The sequence below is a fragment of the Penicillium soppii genome, assembly GCF_028829465.1.
Source record: "Penicillium soppii strain IBT 18220 chromosome Unknown utg000002l, whole genome shotgun sequence".
NCBI lineage: Eukaryota > Fungi > Ascomycota > Eurotiomycetes > Eurotiales > Aspergillaceae > Penicillium > Penicillium soppii.
The window spans coordinates 861,832-883,579 of NW_026643232.1; the positions used below are offsets into that span (position 1 = coordinate 861,832).

Here is a 21,748-nt window from a genome sequence, read left to right on the forward strand (position 1 = left end):
CTATATATATATTTAGTTACTCACATAGTAGGTGTAGTAAATATTGATAATCCGCCACATCCGTCTCGGCTTCATGGTTTTCCCTCCACCGATCTCTCACTTCCCCAGTTACTCCGGACAGATCGCAACCCCCGCTCCTTAACTCTCCCTCCACACCTTAGCCTTTTCTCTTTTTTTTTTGACTTTTGATAATTCTTTTATCCCATCTGCATTCCCCCCACACCATACCCCCCTTGGGGGCCCTTGCCGCATCCTTTCGGAGTTACCGTGCGTCCCGCGATAACCGGACATTCGCCCATCTCCTCATCCCCTCTTTTATGATCACAACATGGGAAACTCCCAAACCAAAGAGTCGCGTTCAGCGGATCCACGTCGCCGAAGTCATCAATTGTCTCCCGGTGCTTCCGATGCCTCCAGTCGACCGTACCAGGGCTCTCGATCGGCAAGAGGCAGTCGCCCCGATCTTTCGATCTTGGGAATCGGCAGCAGTCATGATCGCGATGTGGCCACACTGGAACATAGGCGGGAGACAAAGCAGGAACGCGAGGCTCGTCGATTGGAGAAGGAGCGAGTTGCCCGCCTCAAGGAGAGAGAGCGCAGTATGAGGGATGAGCATGTTGATGGAGGTTACCTGGTCACACAGGGCGTCTACGTGGGGACAGAAGACTACAGTAAGGCTGTAGTGCGGCAATTGATGGTAGACACACCCCGGGAAACCTCTCGATGCGAAATGGCCTCGGCTAACAGGTGATTAGATTGAACGCCGACTGGCTCCTTTCTGGCGAGGTCTAGATGATTTCTCGGAGTCATGGGCCGAACATCAGCTTATGGCCGCCGCGCGAGGGATGCCTATTCCTCAACCCGACGAAATCCCGCCCGAGTTGGAGTACAAATTGCCCAAGACCGGGGACAAAGCGCCTGTCGATACAGCAAACATTCAGCATCTGACGGTGCCGATCGGGTCCAGATCGCAATCCTTTAATTCAGACGCTTCTCAAAACTCCAACCCGCCTCAGTCGCTGCCTTCCACATCGCCAATCGCATCTGGGACATCCACCTCCCCTTTTTTCCGAACCAGAGCGAAGACATTAGCGGCTCTGACCACTTCATCCAAGCATAATTCACAAACAGATCTATCTTCGCGGGAAATACAGCTTCCAAAAGACCCATTTGTTAATGGCCAACCCATTGAAGTTAACTTGTACAAAGACGCAAGTGAATGTCCCATCTGTTTCCTCTACTACCCCCGTACCTCAACCGCACACGATGCTGTGACCAACCTATCTGTTCTGAGTGCTTCGTTCAGATCAAGCGTCCGGACCCGCACCCTCCGGAGCATGGAGAACCCGACGCGAATGCTCCGGTCGAAGGCGAGCAGACAGAAGCCACCGAATCGCAATTGGTCTCCGAGCCCTCTGCTTGTCCCTTCTGTGTCCAGCCCGAGTTCGGAGTTACGTACGCACCGCCCACGTTCCGCCGGGGCCTGACTTACGCAGTTGACCTCGGTGCCCGACTTTCACCCAATTTCACCTCTCCTGTATCATCCACGTCATCCTTGGCGTCTGCCTCTGCCGTGCCTGGTCGCCGGCGTGCCACGTCATTATCTGCCACTGATCCAACGGTCGTCACGACCGACAAGATTCGGCCCGATTGGGCCACCAAGTTGTCGAATGCCCGAGCTCACGCGGCACGTCGATCGGCGGCGGCAACGGCCTTGCACACTGCGGCCTACCTAATCAACCCTGCATCTGGTAGTGACTCACGAGGTTTTGGTATTGGGCGGCGTGGAATGCGCAGAGCCACTGGTGGGGAAAGCGGCCGGACCGCGTCACCCGCTCTGAATGCCTTGGCTTTCTTGACCGAGCGCACCGGTGTTGATCGAACACCTCCCCGGGGAACAGGACAGGACAACGATTCTGCGTCTGCCGAAGAGAGCTCGGGTAACTTGACAGCTCCGCGCTCGAGCTCGAGGCGCAATCGAATTGATGATCTCGAGGAAATGATGATGATGGAAGCTATCCGGCTGAGCTTGGCTAGTGAGGATGAGCGCCTCAAACGGGAGGAGAAGGAAGCGCGGAAAGAGGCTAAGAAGAGGGAGAAGGAGAAAGAGAAGGAGGCCAAGAAGGCGGATAAAGTGGCTCGCAAGACTGGCTTGTATAGCAATAACGCTAGTACCTCCGCCTTGGATGTCCCTGGCGAGCCCAGTTTAGGTAAAGTGGTAAGTAGCTCATCCTCCGTCATTGGCGAGGATCCAGTTGGAGAAGAACTCGCTGCTGGCAGCAAAGGCAAGGGAGTCGACCGTGCGCCTTCGACTCCTGAGCACTCGGGCTCCAATAACCTTGACCCTGCATCTGCCGCGACTCCGGCTGATCAATCCGAGCTACTACGACCATCTCACCTACGACACGTCTCTAGTGCGTCTTCGTCTTTCTCATCCCTCATGGAAACCACTCCCGAGGAGCGTACAGGTCACTCGGTAGAAGGTAGCACCAACTCTGAACCAATGTTCAATTTCCGCAGTCTGGCTGCCGTGATTGGAGACGAAGAGAAGGGGGATGATTCTGTGGAGCACGTCGAGGATACTTCGAACAAACCTCAGCCTGAGGGATCCTCGAGCGCTGCGCCATCAGTTCATCAGCCTTCTATAGACGCCCCTGAAACAACGCCTGTCATTGAATCTCATACCGAGGCACACGATGCTGCAGGTAGTCTACCAAAGGAACTCGAAACTCGCTCTGTGGAAATCCCCAGTTCTCCCACACATCCGGGCGCTGCTTGATACGCTCCCTTTGCTTTACTGTTTTTTCTTTTTTCTTTTCGTTTGTTTAAATATGATCCGGAGCGCATAGCAGTGGATTAGCCGGCGCAGGAGGCTGTTGGGGTATGGCATTTGCTTTTTGTTTGTTTTGCTCGGACTAGCATCATTTGATAGAAATCCTTAAACACGCTTATCACCACATCGGGATTTATACGTTGTATGTACTCCGTACCTGGTGGGGTTTTTACTTTCGAGCTAAGGTAGCTAGTGCATCCATAAACGGCGCTTCTATGGCTTGTGATTGGCCAAGAATAGTTTAAGGACGGTGGGGACTAGAACTCGGCTTGTCCGTTATAACTATTTGTGTTGTAATTGTTATTACGTAGTAGTTGCGCTGTTACTACATACATACATGTATCTAGTAATCTCAGTATCCAGATACTCTTTGTTGACAAGCGCAAAGGGCCCAAAAACAGGCCACAAAACAATTATAAAAAGGCACGGAAACAAAAGGCTGCCAGAAATACATCTGGTAAATCTAATGTTTTTATATGTTGTAATTGTATAACAATCTCTACCCTTTTCTGGCTCTTAGGGTACCTAGGTATTGACCAGTTATATGTATGTATCCTGTTCGCCACCCGAAGAGTTTTAAGGGGACTGTGCCTGACCCACCCCTAACGGTTATTTGAATAACATATGGAATAATATCAAGAACAATCATTTATATATCACTAATATCTAATACTATGTGTGGTAAACAATATGCAATAGCCCCTACATTGTTTTCGTTGAAAATAAAAGTGTGATGTATATAGGAATGTAGAAAAAGTAGACGGTTAGGGTAAGGTTTTGCCCGTTCTTGGTTGTGAATAATGGAAAGAAAAAAAAACTAACCTCTTCTTCTAAGGTTCCCTTTCTCACCTTCTTCTCCTTCACTTCTTTCATTTCCAAGTATCTTGAAATTGTCCAGATTCTTTTAATTCTCCGGGGAAAACCCCCCTCCCCACCTTCAATACATCTCGTCGCGGCAATACTCTATCTCGCTACTCTCACGGTCCATATAGCTTCGCAGTGGGAACCCCACTCCACACTGCGGGCGGCTGCCGTAAGATCATTGCTATTTCTTCAGAACAATGGTATTAACACAGCAGAGATCCCCATCCCCCGATAGTTTCCCCACAGTCCAGCTCTTCCTCCTAGGTATGTTTATCCGTCTTCCTCCGTTCCCGGTCAAGTCCACCACTAACCCAGAATAGCAATATGTCGTGTCGCAGAGCCAATCGCCTTGACATCCATCTTTCCATACTCCTGGGTGATGGTTAAGGACTTCCACATGGGTGATGGCAATGCCTCTTTCTATGCTGGTATCTTGATTTCGGCCTTTTCACTTGCTGAGGCTCTCACGGGTATGTTCTGGGGTGGGCTTTCGGATCGTTTGGGTCGAAAACCTGTCCTCATCTCTGGATGCATCGGCACGATGCTTTCTTTAATCATGGTTGGGCTGGCCCCGAACTTTTGGGTTGCGCTCGCTGGTCGCGCCCTTGGAGGTGCTTTGAATGGCAACATCGGGGTTATCCAGACCATGGTCGGCGAGCTTGTCAAGCGACCGGAACATGAACGTGAGTTTTGGGTACTTTTTCTTGGCTTGGGGTTGGGGCTAACTTTCTATTGTAGCTCGGGCGTACACTATCATGCCTTTTGTTTGGTCAATTGGGACAATTATCGGGCCTGGTGATTATATTCTTCTCAGTTTGATGTCATTATTGGTGCTAACTTGCTACAGCTATTGGAGGTTTACTTGCAAAGCCAGTTGAGAGCTATCCTTCGCTGTTCCCAGCAGATGGTATCTTTGGAAAATTTCCTTACCTTCTGCCCAATCTTGTATGCTCTGTCTTGCTTATTTTTAGCATCAGTGGCAGTTGGCTGTTCTTGCAAGAAACTCATCCAGACATGCAACCTGGTGAGGCTCATGGATATTTTGACCACGCCGCCGAACAACCTCTCCTCGTCACCTCCGGTGCAACCGCCAACGCGACTGTAGACCTTCGGGCGGAGTCTTACGGGACCTTCAATCAGGTTCATTTGCACAATGATGAGAATTGGAATGTACAAGCTGATGGATCCTCGCCTTCGTGGAAGACGTTGCCAAAGCCCAAGGCTTTCACTGGACAAGTCGTCATGCTTGTACTGGCATTGACCATCTTCACGTATCACTCAATGACATACGACCATCTACTACCTATTTTCTTGCAGGACAAGAATGCCCATGGTTCAGGTTCGCTTACCTCGGTCTTCGATATCCCAGGTGGAGTTGGTCTCTCCACTCGGACGGTGGGTGTGATCATGTCAACAGACGGCATCATTGCCCTCATGATTCAGAGCATCGTATTCCCCGTGCTGGCACATTACCTGGGGATATGGCGACTTTTCGTTGCCGTCACAGTCCTTCATCCAATCGCATACTTCATGGTACCTTTTTTAGTCTTCCTACCGGGCCAATTCGTCTATGGTGGTATCTACGCTTGTTTAATAACTCGCAACATTCTATCCATCATCGACTATCCCGTCCTCTTGATCCTCATCAAGCAAGCCAGTCCCTCGGACTCTGTCATGGGCAAAATCAACGGCCTTGCTGCTTCCGCGGGAGCCGCTGCTCGTACTTTTGCCCCTCCAATTGCGGGTTTTCTGTACAGCACTGGGTCAGAAATGGGCTGTACTGCCATCGCATGGTGGGGAAGTACTCTTGTCGCTTTAATTGGGGCTTTGCAGCTGTGGTTCATTCGGCGTAACCGTCATTCGTCGGCGACTGTGCACCCCGCAGAGCCTTTTCATTATTTTGCTCTTCCAGAACAGCCACATGATGATGTCGTTCATATCATCGTCCACAATCTCGATGATTCATGCGAACAACCAGCAGCTTTGCGATGAAAGCCAGAGTTTCCCCCCCCCCCCCCTGGCCACTGTATCTAGATTCCAATTAGACTAATCTATTGGATGGCTCAGAGCCTTCTTGTATAAAGCATATATATTGTTATGGAGCGCATTATATCGAAAGCTTCTGGTTAGTAAACAATGATCACAAGATCATATTACAATATTGTACTCCGTATATAGTGTCGTCCCTTGCGATTAGAATTGATATAGTTTGTATGCACCTTTCCCAATCGGGATTAGCTTTGTTTACCCGTCAACACGGCAACTCGAAAATTGACGACAGGATTATTCTTTTATTATACACAAGCACCCGTGATTGAGGTTACTCGAGTTTTGAAGAGGATATAAACCTCTACCTCTGCCCACTGTTGTCCTTCGTTTACTTTCATCATGTCAAATCCTCTCTCGCCCCTCTCATCCTCCTACCAGAACGCGCGCGCTCAATCACAAATGGCGAACTCCTCGCCATTCCTACACAAGACTGCGGACCAAGTGGAAATTTCTAATACTTCAAGCCCATTAAAGAGAGAATGGACTAGTCACAACGCGCCCAACCCGAATGCCTATGATGAAAACGAAAATTACTACCCTAACGAACCTGACAACGAGAACTTGCATGAGAATGACGATATCAACGATGCCGAATCATATCAAGGCGGTGCCAGTTCGCCGTTCCAGTACGAGGGACGTGAGGACACTGCCAATTTCCAAAATTTACGCCAGATGCAACAGACGTCCCATTCATACCCACAACTCGAACCACTAGACGAGGAGAGCCCTGCAAGCTCTCCATTCCGACCGAATGCTGCAGAAGATACAGTGGGTTTTCAGAGGTTACGCGAGGTAGATCCCATGTCGCCTGGCTTGGATAAGCGGCTGGCTCTGGAGGAGCCAATGAGTTCCCCATTCCGCCCTCATGCTGCCGAGGATACAATGGACTTGCACAATATGCAAGATGAGCCACAGTCATCGCCTCTGGCACGCCCGCAGCTTCACTCATTGCAGGAGGAGAGTCCGCAAAGTTCTCCATTCCGCCCTCATGCCCGAGAAGAGTCCGGGGATTTCCAAAAGCTGCGTGAGGTGCAGCCAATGTCGCCTGGTTTGGGGAAGCGATTGACTTTGAATGATCCTGAAAGTTCCCCGTTCCGTCCTGATGCCCGTGATGAGACGGTTGACTTCGATCGTTTGCGAGAGATGCAGAACCAATCGCCAATTCATGAAGCGCAGCTGGCCAGTTCGCCTTTCCGCCATCAAGCTCGAAAGGCGCCATTTGAATCCCCAGAACCACTCGAGATGCAGGAAGACTCACTGGTAGCTCCCAAACAATCATCTCCTGCTGTGGTTCCGAGCTCGTCTCTCCGACCTGAGGCACCAGAGGAAGGGGACTACCCGGAACAGGACGATGTGCAACCAGAGCTATTGAAAGCACCTGAATATTCTTCCCCTGTTCCAGCTCATTCATCCTTCCGGTCAAGCACCAAGGTATCAGACAATTTTGATTCGCCCAAGCCACGTGAGAAGCAACAAACACCACCGGCAGAATCTCACTACTCTTCTCCTGTCCCAGAACCTGTGTCGACATTCCAACCGAGCCCAAAGGAGCATAATCTTGATATCCAAAAGACACGTCGAATTTCGCGCGTATCGCTTGGGCTAAATGCTCAGCGTCCTGTGGCCACAACTCCCCGGAAAAGGTCTTACGACCAAACCCCTCAGGACCAGGAGGATGATCTGCAGGTGCATACGAGTCACAAGAAAGGCATGATGAGCCGGCCAGAGGCACCGGCTATTCACATTGATGCCGAAGAAGAATCTAGTGTCGTCCACGACCAGAGCATGCTTTCTGCTTTGAGTGCTGCGCAGGACCGGTCAGCGATTGGCCATAGCATGATGGAGGACAGACGCAACGAGGGAATGAGCACAGTGGTGCATGAAGATGGTGACAAAGAGAATGTTTCCCGCGAATCAAACGAAAACTCGATGGTTGACGACTCAATTGATGACACTTGCTTGAGCACTTTCTCTGCCGTGCCGGACATGACCACCTTTGCGAAGCTCCGCGCTCAGTCGCCGATGAAGTCAACCCGAAATTCCATCGCGCCCAGGCCTGCCGTGGATGGCAATCGACGTGGTGCTGAGCCGACCACTCCAGGGACAGGGCGCAGAGCCCACAGAGCAAGCGCCTACTTGGAAGGGAACTCGCCTGCAGGATCACCCACTCCAAGACCTCGAGGCCCCCGAGACATGGTCAACCCGGTTGACTCTGCCAACTTGCTTGATTTCAGTGATTCAATGAACTTCCACCCACGCCAATCTATGCAGAGTAATCGTTTCTCTCCCTCGCGGCGCTCGCCTATGCGGTCTGCTCGCCAGTCCATTCGATCTCCTGGGAAGATGTCTTCGCTGTTGGACTTTGACATCCCACCTGCTCCAACCCCTCGATCCATCCCCACAGTCACACCACGTGAATTGGAGTCATTGAAGTCTGGCTTCATGTCGGAAATCTCCTCGCTCAAAGCCACTCTCAGTGGGAAAGAGGCTGAGGTTGCCAGCTTGAAGCAGGCAGTAACTGACGCGGAGAGACGTGTTGGTGAAGCTTTGGAAGAGGTGCGCAACGAAGCCGCTGGCAGAGAAGTGCTAGAGATGGAACAAGCTGAATGGGTCCGTCGGGGCAAGGAAATGGAAGCCGATTTGCTGTCTCTCCGAACTGAAATGGTCGATGGAGAGCGCGAGCGGGATCGCCTGTCTTGGAGGGCCGAAGAAGCCGAAAAGGGCAAGGAGAGGTTGAAAGGCAAAATCGTCGAGCTTGAAAGCCAGCTTTCTGCTGCCCGTGCTGCTGCATCATCCACTAGCAATGCTGCTGCATCTCATTCTTCCTCCCATTCGGCTGAAAATACTGCCCGAGAGGTTCAGGATGCGGTTGAAAAGGTGGCTCGGGAACTACACACCCTCTACAAGGGCAAGCATGAGACCAAGGTCGCCGCTCTGAAGAAGAGCTACGAGACTCGCTGGGAGAAGCGCCTGCGCGAGTCCGAGAAGAAGCTCGCTGCTGTCCGTGAAGAAAACGAGCATCTCCGCCTTGAACGCGACGCTGCCCATTCTGATTCGATGGCCGGCGGCAACACCACTCTCTTTGCTCGCGAAAACGAACAGCACGAGGCTGAGAAGCGTGTCATGGAAGCTCAGATTACAGGCATGCAGAAAGAGATGGCTTCACTCAAAGAAGACACCGAGCGCATTCGTTCAGAGCTTGAGTCCGAACGTGCAGAGAAGGGCGAGCTTGTTGCTGCCGTGGATGAATGGCTAGCCATGCAGCAGCCTCCGGCTGCACCTCAGCGAGAGCGCGAGGCATCTGTTGCTTCCTCAATGCATGACCACGTCGAAGACCCTCGGCCGTCTCGTGAAGCCACTCCCGATGGCTTCCGTCACAGTGTGACTCGTTCTGGCTCGGGAAACATTCGTCCCCCTGCTACTGCTGAGAAGCGGATTCCTCGGTTCGGTGCTCCCGGACATTCGCGTGGTAACAGTGGCGGCAAATCTGGTATTGCGATGCCTACTCCTGGTAGAGGAATTATGGGATCGATTGAGAGGATGGGTCGTGGGGGTGTTTAGTTTGGATTCACTGAGTTTCTGGTTATGTTCTGGGCTTTGTTCTGGGTTTTGATTCCCCTACAGTTATGATCTCTGTCTACCCTTTTATGATGTTTATGTCTTTATTAACATTGCAGAGATGAAATGTAATGATTTGCATGTCTTTTGGTTGTTGTTGTTGTTTTTTTGCTTCTCGGTACATACAAATTCATTAGGTCTATATAACTATTGACATCTCCACGTCTTGGACTCACTTTGCTTAAGTTTATATATGTACAACCATGTACAACGCATCCCCGATATGAATCCCTGCGTCCTCTGAGCTACTTCCTTTTCCTTTTACTTGATTAGTTCTATCTATGAATTCGCTGGCTTTTGAAATTTACACAAATGTAGGTAGTAGGGGTCAGCATATATAGTGTCCATATGTATTGGGTTGATCAGAAGTGGCAAACTAGAAGCCGAGTGTGTTCCGTAGCCCCGGTCAAACCCCAATACCGAAAGATATATACGGAGAAAAACCATAAATCGGGATTCGCCATGCCGATTTGCCGCTGGAGCCCCCTGCTCTGGTTGTGGTCACGCGCGTCGGCAGTATGAGGGATTTATTGCGTTAGGACCTACCAAGGTCTTAGTTATATATGTACTCCGTACATATCTATTTTATTCCTTATTAGCGCACCATTCGAGCTTAGGAGGGGTATATGGAGGGGTTCTACGCCATGACCTCTGTCTAGTGTTTGAGAAAAGTGTCGTCGCGGTTAAGCTACGACATTGAACTAGGTGAGTTCTGTCAAGTCTAGGCTTAGTCTAGTCTAGGGGCTTCTTCCCAGACTCGGCTTTCCCCCGGATTTACAAGAAAATAAAGAAAGGAAAAAAAAAACGTGGGGGGAATATGCCGGACTGCCGTCTTGGTACCCCATTTTCTGCTGCTTCTTGCTTTCTATTTGATTTGTACGATGACAGAGATCTGTCTCGAGTTGTATTGAATCTCGAGTCATTCATTTCCTTCCATGTCCGAGAGTGGGGGTCACACTCCGCTATCCTGCAGCTGTCTGACAATCTGTGTAGGTAACAATATCATCACTCATTTTGCATTTGCATAATCAAGTTTGGAAAATACAGGTTGACGCTCTGATTTCGATTTTCGAGTGTTCAAGGGGTATCCGATTTATATACTACGTCTATGTATGCATACATATGTGGATATATATAAGTAGACATGAACAAGGAGATTTATAGCGTCAGAGAGCAATGTGAGATTGATCTGCTTTATATGATACCCTTGACAAGTCTACCGTATTATCTGTTCTCTAACTATTGCATACACACTGAAGTACGTATGCACAATATGGTAACTATCCGAAAATTGATCCGACTCGGATGCTAGAGTCGGCAATTGATGTCATTTTCGAAATCTGATATTATCGTCCTACCTAGATATCTCAATATCTTCGTCTGAGTCGTGAGATCTCAATTGATCGGCTCAATCTCTTCAGTTCCAATTTTGCATAATTCCCCAGGTAATTTGGAAAGTTCTACCCCGGAATTCTGGGCGTTTTGGTACGGAACATTCCGGGGCAAAGGAGAAGTCCGGTAATGAGAATACACTATGATTACCCCGTTACAGCATATTACACTGTTAGGTACAGGATTGAAAACATATACGTTGTATAATGCAACGAAAGGGATTGGAGTCCCACAACGATCCGCTCTGAATCTCGTGAGAAGCTGAATTCTTTGAGGCATTTATGGAGATGGCGTCATCTCTTCTACTGATAATGTACAATGATCATTATGAGTAGATAAGATATAGCCAACTACAGATGTACATATATATGACTCGTATATGCACATGCCAGTAGAAGTGCAGCAGTCAGAAATTGTACATGTGAAAACATCAACATTCTTCCGGATATCGGCAATTCGCACGTGAGGTTCGGCAGGCCGGATTGATTTCTGCGGGATATAATTTTAATGCATTGTCTGGACCGTTCAGGGGCCGCATTTCCGGATTTTCTTTTATGGTTTGTGGGGAGGAGTCGAGGAGTCGAGGATGCGAGCATTAATTCGTATTCCGCTTATACTGTGTATACCATGGTAGGACGGCGACTAGTCCGATATTCAAATCTAGTATATACATTTGAATATACGTTGTATTTATGCGCTGCTAAATGCTATTTGATTATATCCATAGTTGTGGTTTGTGGTTTGTGAATATTCCACCCCCAAGCCTGGACTCGTATTAATAATGTAAATAATAGACTGGAACAAGAATTGCAACGCGCACAGGGCCGGAGCCTTTAGGGCCAATTACATGTAGTGTTATTATAGCCGTTATGCAATTACACCACGAAGTACGGAGTACAACTAGCAGAATAATGCAATCTGATTTCATCTCTGCAAACGGCAATGGATGTTTCTTTAGTAGGGTTGGATCCACGGATCTGCCTTGCATCTATAAAGTCATTTGCACATACTTGTTTTCATAAGTAACAATACTGTCGTGTATGAACTGAAAGAAGAGCACAAAAAAGAAAGACATCCACTCACGCTGATCACATTATTCATCTACCAACGTAGACAGCGCCCAAAGAGGTAAGTTTACGGGCTCCGCTCTTCGGAGACTGGAGAAAGTCTCCAGTTTTTTCCGCTAAAAACCACAAGTCTGGAACCGTCGAGAGTGTGGGAAAATAAATCCTGGCATTTCGTCCCCCTTGTCCCCTTTTTTGTTTCGATTCGACCCGCATTTTAGGATCTTCATGAGGGTTTGCACTTTGGGATACTTTTTTCTTTTCTGACTCTTTTTACTCTTTATTTCATATTTCTCGCCGGTGTTTTTCGGGGTTTGGGGCCCACTCTGATATAAGTAAGAAGTAATAATGTTGAGAATAATATTCAAAAGGTAAGCAATTAAATAATAAAGAGAACTTTCAAGTACTGATTATAGAATCCAACTTAAAACCCCAACAATTCTCCCTATGCTTTGCGTTGAATACAGTTTAGGGCTTGGCATTAGCATATAGCCGTCTGGAGAGTAAACGGAGTACTACTTACTAGACGCGTGACTACATACCACGGCAATATAATATAGACGATTCTATAACCTATGAATTAACATAACTGACACGATATCACTAAGTTCTAGTTATTCTAGAATTCACATGAAAATGTCTCTCTCCCTCTCTTCTACGGAGTACTAACTACATGAGTACTATAAGATGTAACGTGACCGGGCCGAGGGAACAGCACGGGGCCGGAGAACTAAGCCATTTTGGGATTAAATGACGTTATGTTCTTTTACTTACTTTTTTTTTAATTCAGGTATGGTCATTATAACCGTATTCTATGGTATAGTCTGTGTAATTTGTGTAATGTGGAGGTGTAATTTATTTCCCCCATCTTAAAACAACGTATATTCGATTCATTGGTTGAAATTGAAGAACTAATGGAGTACACACGAGAAACTCTGGGGCATACTTAAAACCTTCACTTCCCCCCAAAGCGCGCGAGTCCTTCTTTCTGTGAAAATACGAAAATCTAAAAAAGATCTTTCTCTCTCTCCACTCCTGTTTCGTTTTTGTTCAACTCGCACGTGCGTTCACACGTTGTGGTATTATCGACTCACATGCCATAAATCGATTCACATACATTCTCTCCCACAATGACCGATACCGAATCTGGGAAACGAAAGGCCTCAAGTGCTGGAATATCCGGCAATAGCCGTCCCGTGAAAAGGCGTGCCTCTAAAGCTTGCTGCTGCTGTCGCGCCCGTAAAGTGCGCTGCGATGTCGTGGAGAATGGTTCCCCATGCACCAATTGTCGATTAGACCAAGTCGAATGTGTGGTGACGGAGAGTAAACGCAGAAAGTGCGTATGAATCTAGGTGGATATTCCGTAAAATAAGAAATAAAACTGACATGGTGCAGGAAATCTCGCGTCGAGGTAGAGAATCACTCCGAATCCCCCGAGGCTTCAGAGGAGAACCATTTCCATGGCCGACTCAGTGACCTTTCGGGGTTGGCTGATTTTGTGCCAACTTCTCCATCACAGGCCTCGGTGGATTTGGATCAGGGCCAACATATGCCTCATTTGCTGTGTGAGTCAACTAGCAATTGAGTCTCGAGTACGAAGTGTGCAATGTGGCAATGTGGCTAATGATATACAGACCAAAATCAGGCTTCACGAATCGGCTCCGATGACCGCTATCGACGCCGCATGGCCTCAAACCCAGCAGTTCCCGCCTCCATGCCCTTGGCCAATGTCACCTCGCAGATTCAGCAACTATTAGATCCCAACTTTGGCAATCCCCGAGCCAGTGGCTTTCTCCCAGATTACATCCGGGGACTGCCTGCACGACTGCAAAAAGAGGATATCGACTATTTGGCTGTCAAGGGTGCCTTGACGATTCCCGATGCTACCCTGCGCAACGAACTGCTCAAGAGTTATATCCACTATGTTCACACATACATGCCCCTGCTTGACTTGGAAGAGTTCTTGCAGACCATAGTCCAGAATGATGGTATTCACCGAATCAGTCTGTTGCTGTTCCAGGCGGTCATGTTCGCCGGTGTGGCTTTCATCGATATGGAACATCTACAGGCCGCGGGCTACCAAACCCGCAAGGCGGCCCGGAAAGTCTTCTTCCAGCGTGCCCGTCTTCTGTATGACTTTGACTACGAGGTGGATCGCATCTCCTTGGTGCAGTCCCTTTTGCTCATGACCTACTGGTACGAGACCCCCGATGACCAGAAGGACACCTGGCATTGGATGGGTGTCAGTTTGTCTTTGGCCCACACTATCGGTCTGCACCGGGATCCCGGAAACTCGCGGATGGACGTGCGTCGTCAACAGATGTGGAAACGCATCTGGTGGAGCACCTATACCCGTGACCGACTGATTGCCCTCGGTATGCGTCGACCCATGCGTGTCAAGGATGACGACTGTGACGTGCCCATGCTGAGTCTTGAGGACTTTGAATTTCGCCCTTTCTCGCCAGAGATTGTGGCCATGGTGGGCAATTCGGAGATCCTACAGAATGTCAGCCACCAGCGTGAGCTGGCGTTGATGTTTATCGAAAAGGCCAAGCTCTGTCTCTGCGTCAGCCACGTCCTGTCGGCCCAGTACTCAGTTTTGAGCCACAAATTCGGCGGCACCATGGAAACAACCATGATGCTCGTTCCAAAGAAATCAACCGCAGAAACATTCGAGGTCCGAAGCTGTGACCAAGAGCTGGAGGACTGGCTGGCCAACCTCCCCCTCGAAACCCAATACACAGCATCGAACGGTTCCAAACTTTCCGAGGCAGACGAGGTTCTTCACTCCCACCGTGCCCTTTTAAAGATGGTCTACCTCACCACCTCAAGCGCCCTGCACCGCCCCCAGGTTCTCCCCGCAGTCCCCTATCCCTCAACAGACGCCGAACTCCAAGATATCTCCCGCAACAAGGTCCGATTCGCCGCAGTTGAAATCACTGCCATTGCGCAGGATCTTCACTGCCTAGACCTCACCCGCTACTACCCAACAACTGGCGTCACAGTCCTCCTTCCAGCAGTCATCATCCACCTCCTCGACATCAAATCAACAGACCCAAGCATCCGCATGACAAGCCTCCAACGCTTCTATCAATGCATGCGAATCCTCCAACGTCTCCGCGAAATTTACGCCTCTGCAGACTTTGCCACCTCCTTCCTTGAAGCAGCCATCCGAAAAGCTGGCATCCAACTCACCGTCTCTCCCCAAGACGTCTCCCGTCCCCGCACATCGACTACAGACTTCGAAAAACCAACCCGCCATACCCTCACACCCCCACCCGATTCTCTCGCCCAAAAGATCCCTGACCTCACCTATCCTCAAAATGCCCCTGTCGCGCGCTCATCAGACCTCTTCGCCTCGACACCGCCTCAATCCGATGGAAGTGAGAATGGAAGCACGAATAATCTCAACCCGGTGAAGGATGCTTTCGCCATGCCTTCGGAGATGAGTCTGACCGAGCTTATGGATCTGGCGAATGATGCCGAGGTCACGCAGAATGATTTCGATGCCTTGATTAATTTTGATGATCCCGCGAACAATGATTTCTTTGAAGAGCAGAATGCAGAGAAGTTCGATTTCGGCGACAATGTCAATATGCTGTTTGATTCAGAGCCTAAGGTGGTGGATTTCGCTTTGGATCATGCCGAGCTGAAGGTTTCGGAATGAATCAGCGATGGACATTTTGCGGTCTCTCTTTCTGAGACCGATATTGACATGATTAATGATTGGCGTTCTCGAGCCCGGTATATGTGAGGCACAATGGCCTACCTAAAATTCGTGCATGTACAAGGTTCTTTTTTCTTCTTTGTTATATACAGTACATATTTATAATGATGATGATTATGACTGCGGATTTTGTTCCTCCATGAAAATAGGGTCCCAGAAATTGGTCGGCAGCGATATATCTAGGAAATCCCCAAACAGTGTGTCTATATCTGCGAATCCGTCCTGCATATCCAGGTCCAGTGGTGCAGGTAGTGTATCTAGTGGAATTTCAGGCGGTGGCACTACTCCATGGCTGTCAGTGCAATGTCTCTTGGCTGGAAAGGAGTCATCGTGAGGTGCGTCGTGGATTGTCTCCAATTCTGATGCACTGTCAACCTGTTTGGGAGGCTCGTTTCGTGGACGCGAGGGGCGATCTCCAGATGTCTGTGGCTGACCTTGGATCTGGTGCAGTGCTTTTTGTCCGAGTCGGGCCATTGCTTCGGCCGAGTACCAGTATGTGCTTAGATTTTCTAACAGTGAGCAGCATGCTTCGAGGCTAGCTTTTGCTCGATCGAGGTGCGTGATGAGTTTGCTTGAGCGGAGTTGGCGATACGAGACACCCATTGAGAGGGTGATTGAATATGGTACGATTGGGAGGGGTGGGAGGTCATCTGCGCATTCTGATGCAACGAGGGAATGGATGCGGACGGCGGCTAGTCCTTGTCTGACGGATGATAGTCTGCTGCTGTCGATGTTCTCGGTTGGTTTATACCGACAGGAAAGGATAGCAACAGAATGATAATATAGTTCCAAGAAACCTGTCCGCTGTCAGTCTATATTTCATTCATAGAAGTGCTGAAAACCTTACCTAGAGTAGAAAAGTCTAGGTCTTCCTGTGTGTCTTCCCCTACGATATCTTCAAATGCAGGGAATCCCTCTTCCCAACCACTGGTAGGATCCGCGGCGGGCCGATAAAAAGATATCACAGTCGCCAGTAAGTCCGAAATAGCGAGCCATACCTCGAACGCACCTCGTGATCTTTGAGCGTTGACGTTAGGTTTCACAACCCCGATATCACGGTCGGCAAAGAGAACTGGCCGGCCGCCAATACTTGCATGCATCTTGTCTAATGTCCATAGACACCAGAATAACTTGGTCAGGGAATCTGTGGATGATTGGTTTGGGCGTCCGAGGTGCAATCCTACTGTCTGAGCTTGATGTATAGCTTGACAAAGGTGTAGAGATGCCGCCTCGGCACCTTCATATCCCTCACAGTGCAAAGACATCAAAGCAAGAATGCGGATCCGCGTCAATCGATCTGGCTCCAGCTCTGCATCCATGGCGACAACGAGTTCTTTGTAAATCTCAGAACAGAATTGGCGCGATCGTAGAAGTGGGCCGTACGGCACCAATGTTAAATATGGACTGGCTGCACGGGTCTTTGCGGCAGCGAGACACATGGCTTTTTCAAGGAATACAGATACCGAGCCATCGACTTGTTCCTGGATGAATCTTTGATCCACTATTGGTATGATGTGATTGACCTTGCTGAAGTAGATAGCAATCAAAGGCTCGCGCGTGGACGAGGGTAACTGTTGGCACGCCTGCATCCCAGCAGAAAATCGCTGCTGAAGCAATGACCTAGTATCCTGTCCATCGTTGACTGCTTTTGGCGCATTGGATGTAAATTCTGTGGGTTGTCCTATGTTCGCCCTCCGCGGCTTCACCTTTTGCGCGGCAGGAGAGTTGATCCAGAGCCCAATGCGATCCCGCAGAGGGTTTCCCGTTGGCTCATTCAATCTTTCCCGGATCAAAGACTCTGGATTGAGGTCTCCCACAAATCGCTCTGTGGCAGGGACGGACGATGAAGCTGGGTTATCAGTTGCCGTCCGTGCTCGGTCTAAGCGTGAGGAGGGAGGTTGACGACTCTGGCTTTCTCTGGGTCTGGGCTGAGAGATACTATAGCCATTTTCTTGGGGTAGCTGTTGGTGCGGGTCATTGGAAGGATCCCATTTGGGAATCAGATGTCGGCATCGTTTCTGCTGCGGTTAGAGAGAGATCTTAAAGAACGCTCCACTACTCGCACCTTTGATCGCTGGCAAGTGGGACAAGCTCGTACAGCTCGAGTACGACTCCGCGACTGAGGTATATCTGGTAGCCAAGTTAACTCCATATCAAAGAACCGAAGTGGTTTTAAACAGACAAGGAAATAATTGAAGAGAAGCGGAGTGGAATATGTTCTTATCGATAAGGAGCTCCGCGTTGCATGCATGCAAAACCTTACCTACACATGTACGGATTACATATTACTGTATACCTCCGAGCACTTTTTCTTGGGGTCTTTTTCTTGGGGTCTTTTTCTTGGGGTCTTTTTGATTTCTCTTCAACATGTTTCCTGGAATTCAACTACCTAAATACTAACTATTCAGAAAGTGTTCAATCGCACATACAAAACAAAATATAATTCGCTGGAACCAAGTACCCCCCGAAAACTCCTTTTGACTTGCAATCTAAACCGGACTCGAGCAAGCCTCGGCCTCCACGAGAGCTTCAATGGCATCATCGTCATCGAACTCATCAACCGCCTCAGCTTTGACCTCATCCTTTGCAGATTGGGATTCAATTAGCGCCTGGTTGGCTGAGGCGTTCGAATTCTCCTTGTCGGAAATACAAGCCACTGCAGCCTTTTTACTCGGTACTAAACTCCAATCAATGATTTGGTCTTCTCCATAACGCGAAGCAAGCCAGTTGTTGCATTTCTTGAAGTGTCCATTTTGGAACTAAATGTATAATTAGTAATCTTTCGGATATGATCAAAAGAGGTTGACCTACAAATCCATGATGCGCACTGAGAGGACTGGGATGCACGGATTGCAAGATGCAGTGCTTTTCCTTGTTGATTTTTGCAACTCTCATCCCGGCAGGCCGGCCCCAGGCAAGGAACACCACGCCATTGGTTCGAACTCGAGCCACGAGATCAATGACCTTCTGTGTGAATTTCTCCCAGCCCTTGTTGGAATGACTATTTGCCTGGTGGGCGCGAACAGTAAGGCATGTATTTAGCATGAGAACACCGCGCTCAGCCCAAGGGATCAGTAGTCCTCCCTTATCGGGTGGCGCCTCGAAATCGGGATAATCGACCTTGATGCCCTTGTAGATGTTGACCAATGATGGTGGGGCTCGTACGGGAGCACGGACAGAGAAGCACAGCCCATGAGCTTGGTTGTGATTGTGGTAGGGATCTTGGCCGATGATGACCACTTTAACGCTGTGCAAAGGTGTGTGTCGGGACCTGATATGGATCAGCACCATGGCAGTCATATGGAGAATCAAGCTTACCAGGAGTAGACATCCTCCTCAGGTGGAAAGACCTTGACATTGGTGTCTTTTTCCTTCTTCAAAAATCGTTTCAAATTCAAAAAATCGGTGGTCACCACTTCGTCCTTCAGATGAGCTAGCCAGCTCTCGTCCAGAGTATCGATTTCTAATTGGAGCAGCTCCTTCTGTTCTGGTGTCAAGGAAGCCACCCATTTCTCCTTATTGAAGTTGCTTGGTCGTGGGGTTGCGGTACGTCCTGACTCTGTGTTGACGGGCTTAGGCTGGGGAGCTCCAAAGAATGCGGTGATGCTTCCACCTTTGGGCTTTTTTGCGTCCGGTGCAGAGACATGCTCAGATTTTCGCTTGACGCTAGGAGACGCCATGATGAAGTTGAGAAAAAAAAGTAGAGAGAAATAATAAGAAAGAAGTAATACGAGAAAGGGTGCCCAGATGGAATTGGCCACAAGTTGCCCCGGAAGTTGAGTCTTCGCGATAAGAGAGATTCGACGCGTCACAACGCGTGAATCCGCGAAGAATCAACTTTGATAAATTTACAAATGTATGTAAGTATTATAACTATAGTACGGAGTACAGAGTAGAATATTATTCGACGATTTCATATACAGTATCATGTAAGTTAGCTATTTATTACTCATTGATTTATCTGGAAATCGGATTTTACGGCTGAAATATAGATCAATTTCGAGTAATGAATACATCTCACATCGAGTTACATATTAAGAAAAAAGACCTTGACAAGCTTAAAGCTCATCGTGACCGTCAACGTTGTCAGCATCCTCAGTGGCCTTAGGAGCAGGGGACGAAGTAATGTCACCACCCTCCTCGGGCTTCTTAGCGCCGTTAGCAAGACCATCAATCTGGTACTTGCCGTTCTCCTTAATGAAGGTAACAAGATCCTCAACGGTACGAGAACCAGCGTACTCAATAGGGGAATCCTTAGCACCAGCGGGGTAGATCTTGATGGTGGGGAAGCCAGTGATGGAATCGGGCACATCGTTGGCAGTGGCGTCGACCTTGGCGACGGTGACTTTCTCGTTGAACTCGGGAACGTCGGCGTACAGAGCAGCGAGCTCCTCGTACTTGGGGGCAAGAGACTTGCAGTGTCCACACCAAGGAGCGTAGAACTCAACCAGGACATCCTTCTCATTGTCAATGACAACCTCCTGGAAGTTGCGGCCGACAATGACGGTGACAGGGCCTTCTTGGGTCTCGGGAATAGGCTCAGACTTGACACTGGGTTCAACTTTGCCCTCAAGGACGTTCTTGATGAATTTGCCGATCTCCTTGGCATCAACCTTCTTGGTCTGATCGTAGGGGTACTTAGCGTTCTTGGTAACGTCTTGGATAGCGAAAGCGGGGAAGTTCTCGGGTTCGAGGTTCAGGTTACCGGCGTGGGCACCAAAGAGCTTAGCATCGAGAGTGACGATGTTGATGTCTCCACGGTGCTTCTCAGCGATAGGGCGGAAGTCAGCAGCGAACTGCTCACGCTCCTCTGGGGTCTCGGCAAAAATGTAAGCCAGGGGGATACCGGCCTAAGTATCAAAGTCAGTTTATGTTCTCTCTAGGGTATACAAAAGACGGGGAAGAGCTAGGACATACCGCCATGTACTTGGAGTAGGTCTCGGGACCGAGCTCGCCAACAAGAGGAGTGCTAGCGGTTTTGACCCAGTTGAGGATGGCCTCATCCTCAAGCTTGCCATCGTAAATAGCCTTCTTCTCGTCGAAGTCCTTGTAGAGAACGATGGAAGGTTGCTTAACACCTTCAGTCTTAGCAAGAGCAGCGTCGTTGGATGCGGCGAAAAGGAAGTTGTCACGCTGGGACTCGGCGAAGGAAGTAAAGCTCTCGTTGGCGGTCTTGTCATCGGAGGCGACGTAGCCAATGATCACAATCTTGTCCAGGGCTTTGAATTCCTCCAGGTTCTCCTCGTTCACGCTTGAGACGGCGGGCATTGACTGCTTGGTCATGTATGAGACGATTCTATCGAAAAAGCGCGCGGTCAGTCTTCATATAATGCATCATGAGGAAATGCACTTCTCGACTTACGCGTCCGTCTTACGGGCACCGGCGTAGGGCTTGTGAGAATCGGGGCCACGGAAAACCTTGAGGGTAGGGTAGCCATCAACCTCGTAGGTACGGCATAGATCCTCCTCTACGGTACAGTCAATCTTAGCCAAGGGAATATCCTTGGCCTTGAGCTCGGTGGCAGCCTCCTCATACTTGGGGGCAAGAGCCTTGCAGTGACCGCACCAAGGCGCGTAGAACTCAGCGAGCACCAAAGGGTGCTCCTTGACGAAGTCGTCAAAGGTATCGGTTGTCAATGTGACGACATTGGCATCGGCGTCGGCAACTTCAGCGGGCTCTGAAGCATGGACAGCCGCAGTAGCCCCGAGAAGGCTTAGTACTAGGGGAGCGAAAGACCTCATAATGGCGATATGTCTATAATAAATTTATAAAAAAGTGGATGAGCTCAAATACTCCGAATGTTTTCAATTCAACAAAATTGTGAGGAGGATCTTACCAATATGTAGGAGGATGATGAAAAAGACCAAACTCCAGAAGGGAATGTTATTTATGTTTTAAAGGGAAGAGGACAGTTTGTTCAGAGCTGAGAGTGGAGCTTCAATATGACTGGGCTATGCAGGGTTACGAAAGGGCGGTTCCTTAGGTACCCGTGGTAAAGTACCCAGTACCTCCACTAACTGCTATTTTATGGGGAACGTTTGAGTTGTTGGCACCTTCAACCCTTGTCATCAAGGAAGAGATGTGCCCTTTTTATGTACATATGTATGCACTATATAGCCCCTGGGTCTGCTTTGGGTACGGACATCTTTTCTATTTTGTATTGGGTTACACACTTCGAATTGTTGACAAGTGGCCTTTGA

General features: G+C 49.1%; 6 protein-coding genes across 6 annotated transcripts; 4 read left to right on the forward strand and 2 right to left on the reverse strand.

Moving 5' to 3' along the window:
• Window positions 1-328: 328 nt before the first annotated feature.
• sip5 (Sip5p) lies at window positions 329-2,779 on the forward strand (the record flags this gene model as incomplete). Its single annotated transcript, XM_057237204.1, has 3 exons — window positions 329-697; window positions 756-1,271; window positions 1,313-2,779. 3 exons carry the CDS (start codon window positions 329-331, stop codon window positions 2,777-2,779), a joined length of 2,352 nt encoding a protein of 783 aa, XP_057101891.1.
• Window positions 2,780-3,894: 1,115 nt separating this feature from the next.
• On the forward strand, window positions 3,895-5,689 carry N7529_001674 (MFS transporter; the record flags this gene model as incomplete). The annotated part of the gene is made up of 4 exons (XM_057237205.1): window positions 3,895-3,961; window positions 4,018-4,380; window positions 4,436-4,492; window positions 4,545-5,689. The coding sequence occupies 4 exons, from the start codon at window positions 3,895-3,897 to the stop codon at window positions 5,687-5,689; spliced, it is 1,632 nt and encodes a 543-aa protein (XP_057101892.1).
• A 396-nt stretch (window positions 5,690-6,085) lies between these two features.
• N7529_001675 (uncharacterized protein) lies at window positions 6,086-9,307 on the forward strand (the record flags this gene model as incomplete). Its single annotated transcript, XM_057237206.1, has 1 exon — window positions 6,086-9,307. The coding sequence occupies one exon, from the start codon at window positions 6,086-6,088 to the stop codon at window positions 9,305-9,307; it is 3,222 nt and encodes a 1,073-aa protein (XP_057101893.1).
• A 3,643-nt stretch (window positions 9,308-12,950) lies between these two features.
• On the forward strand, window positions 12,951-15,487 carry farB1 (putative C6 transcription factor (Ctf1B); the record flags this gene model as incomplete). The annotated part of the gene is made up of 3 exons (XM_057237207.1): window positions 12,951-13,156; window positions 13,216-13,385; window positions 13,455-15,487. 3 exons carry the CDS (start codon window positions 12,951-12,953, stop codon window positions 15,485-15,487), a joined length of 2,409 nt encoding a protein of 802 aa, XP_057101894.1.
• Window positions 15,488-15,661: 174 nt separating this feature from the next.
• N7529_001677 (transcription factor domain-containing protein) lies at window positions 15,662-19,227 on the reverse strand (the record flags this gene model as incomplete). The annotated part of the gene is made up of 5 exons (XM_057237208.1): window positions 15,662-16,344; window positions 16,395-17,565; window positions 18,043-18,306; window positions 18,359-18,818; window positions 18,866-19,227. 5 exons carry the CDS (start codon window positions 19,225-19,227, stop codon window positions 15,662-15,664), a joined length of 2,940 nt encoding a protein of 979 aa, XP_057101895.1.
• Window positions 19,228-19,605: 378 nt separating this feature from the next.
• pdiA (protein disulfide isomerase PDI1) lies at window positions 19,606-21,289 on the reverse strand (the record flags this gene model as incomplete). The annotated part of the gene is made up of 3 exons (XM_057237209.1): window positions 19,606-20,397; window positions 20,465-20,843; window positions 20,910-21,289. 3 exons carry the CDS (start codon window positions 21,287-21,289, stop codon window positions 19,606-19,608), a joined length of 1,551 nt encoding a protein of 516 aa, XP_057101896.1.
• Window positions 21,290-21,748: the final 459 nt, after the last annotated feature.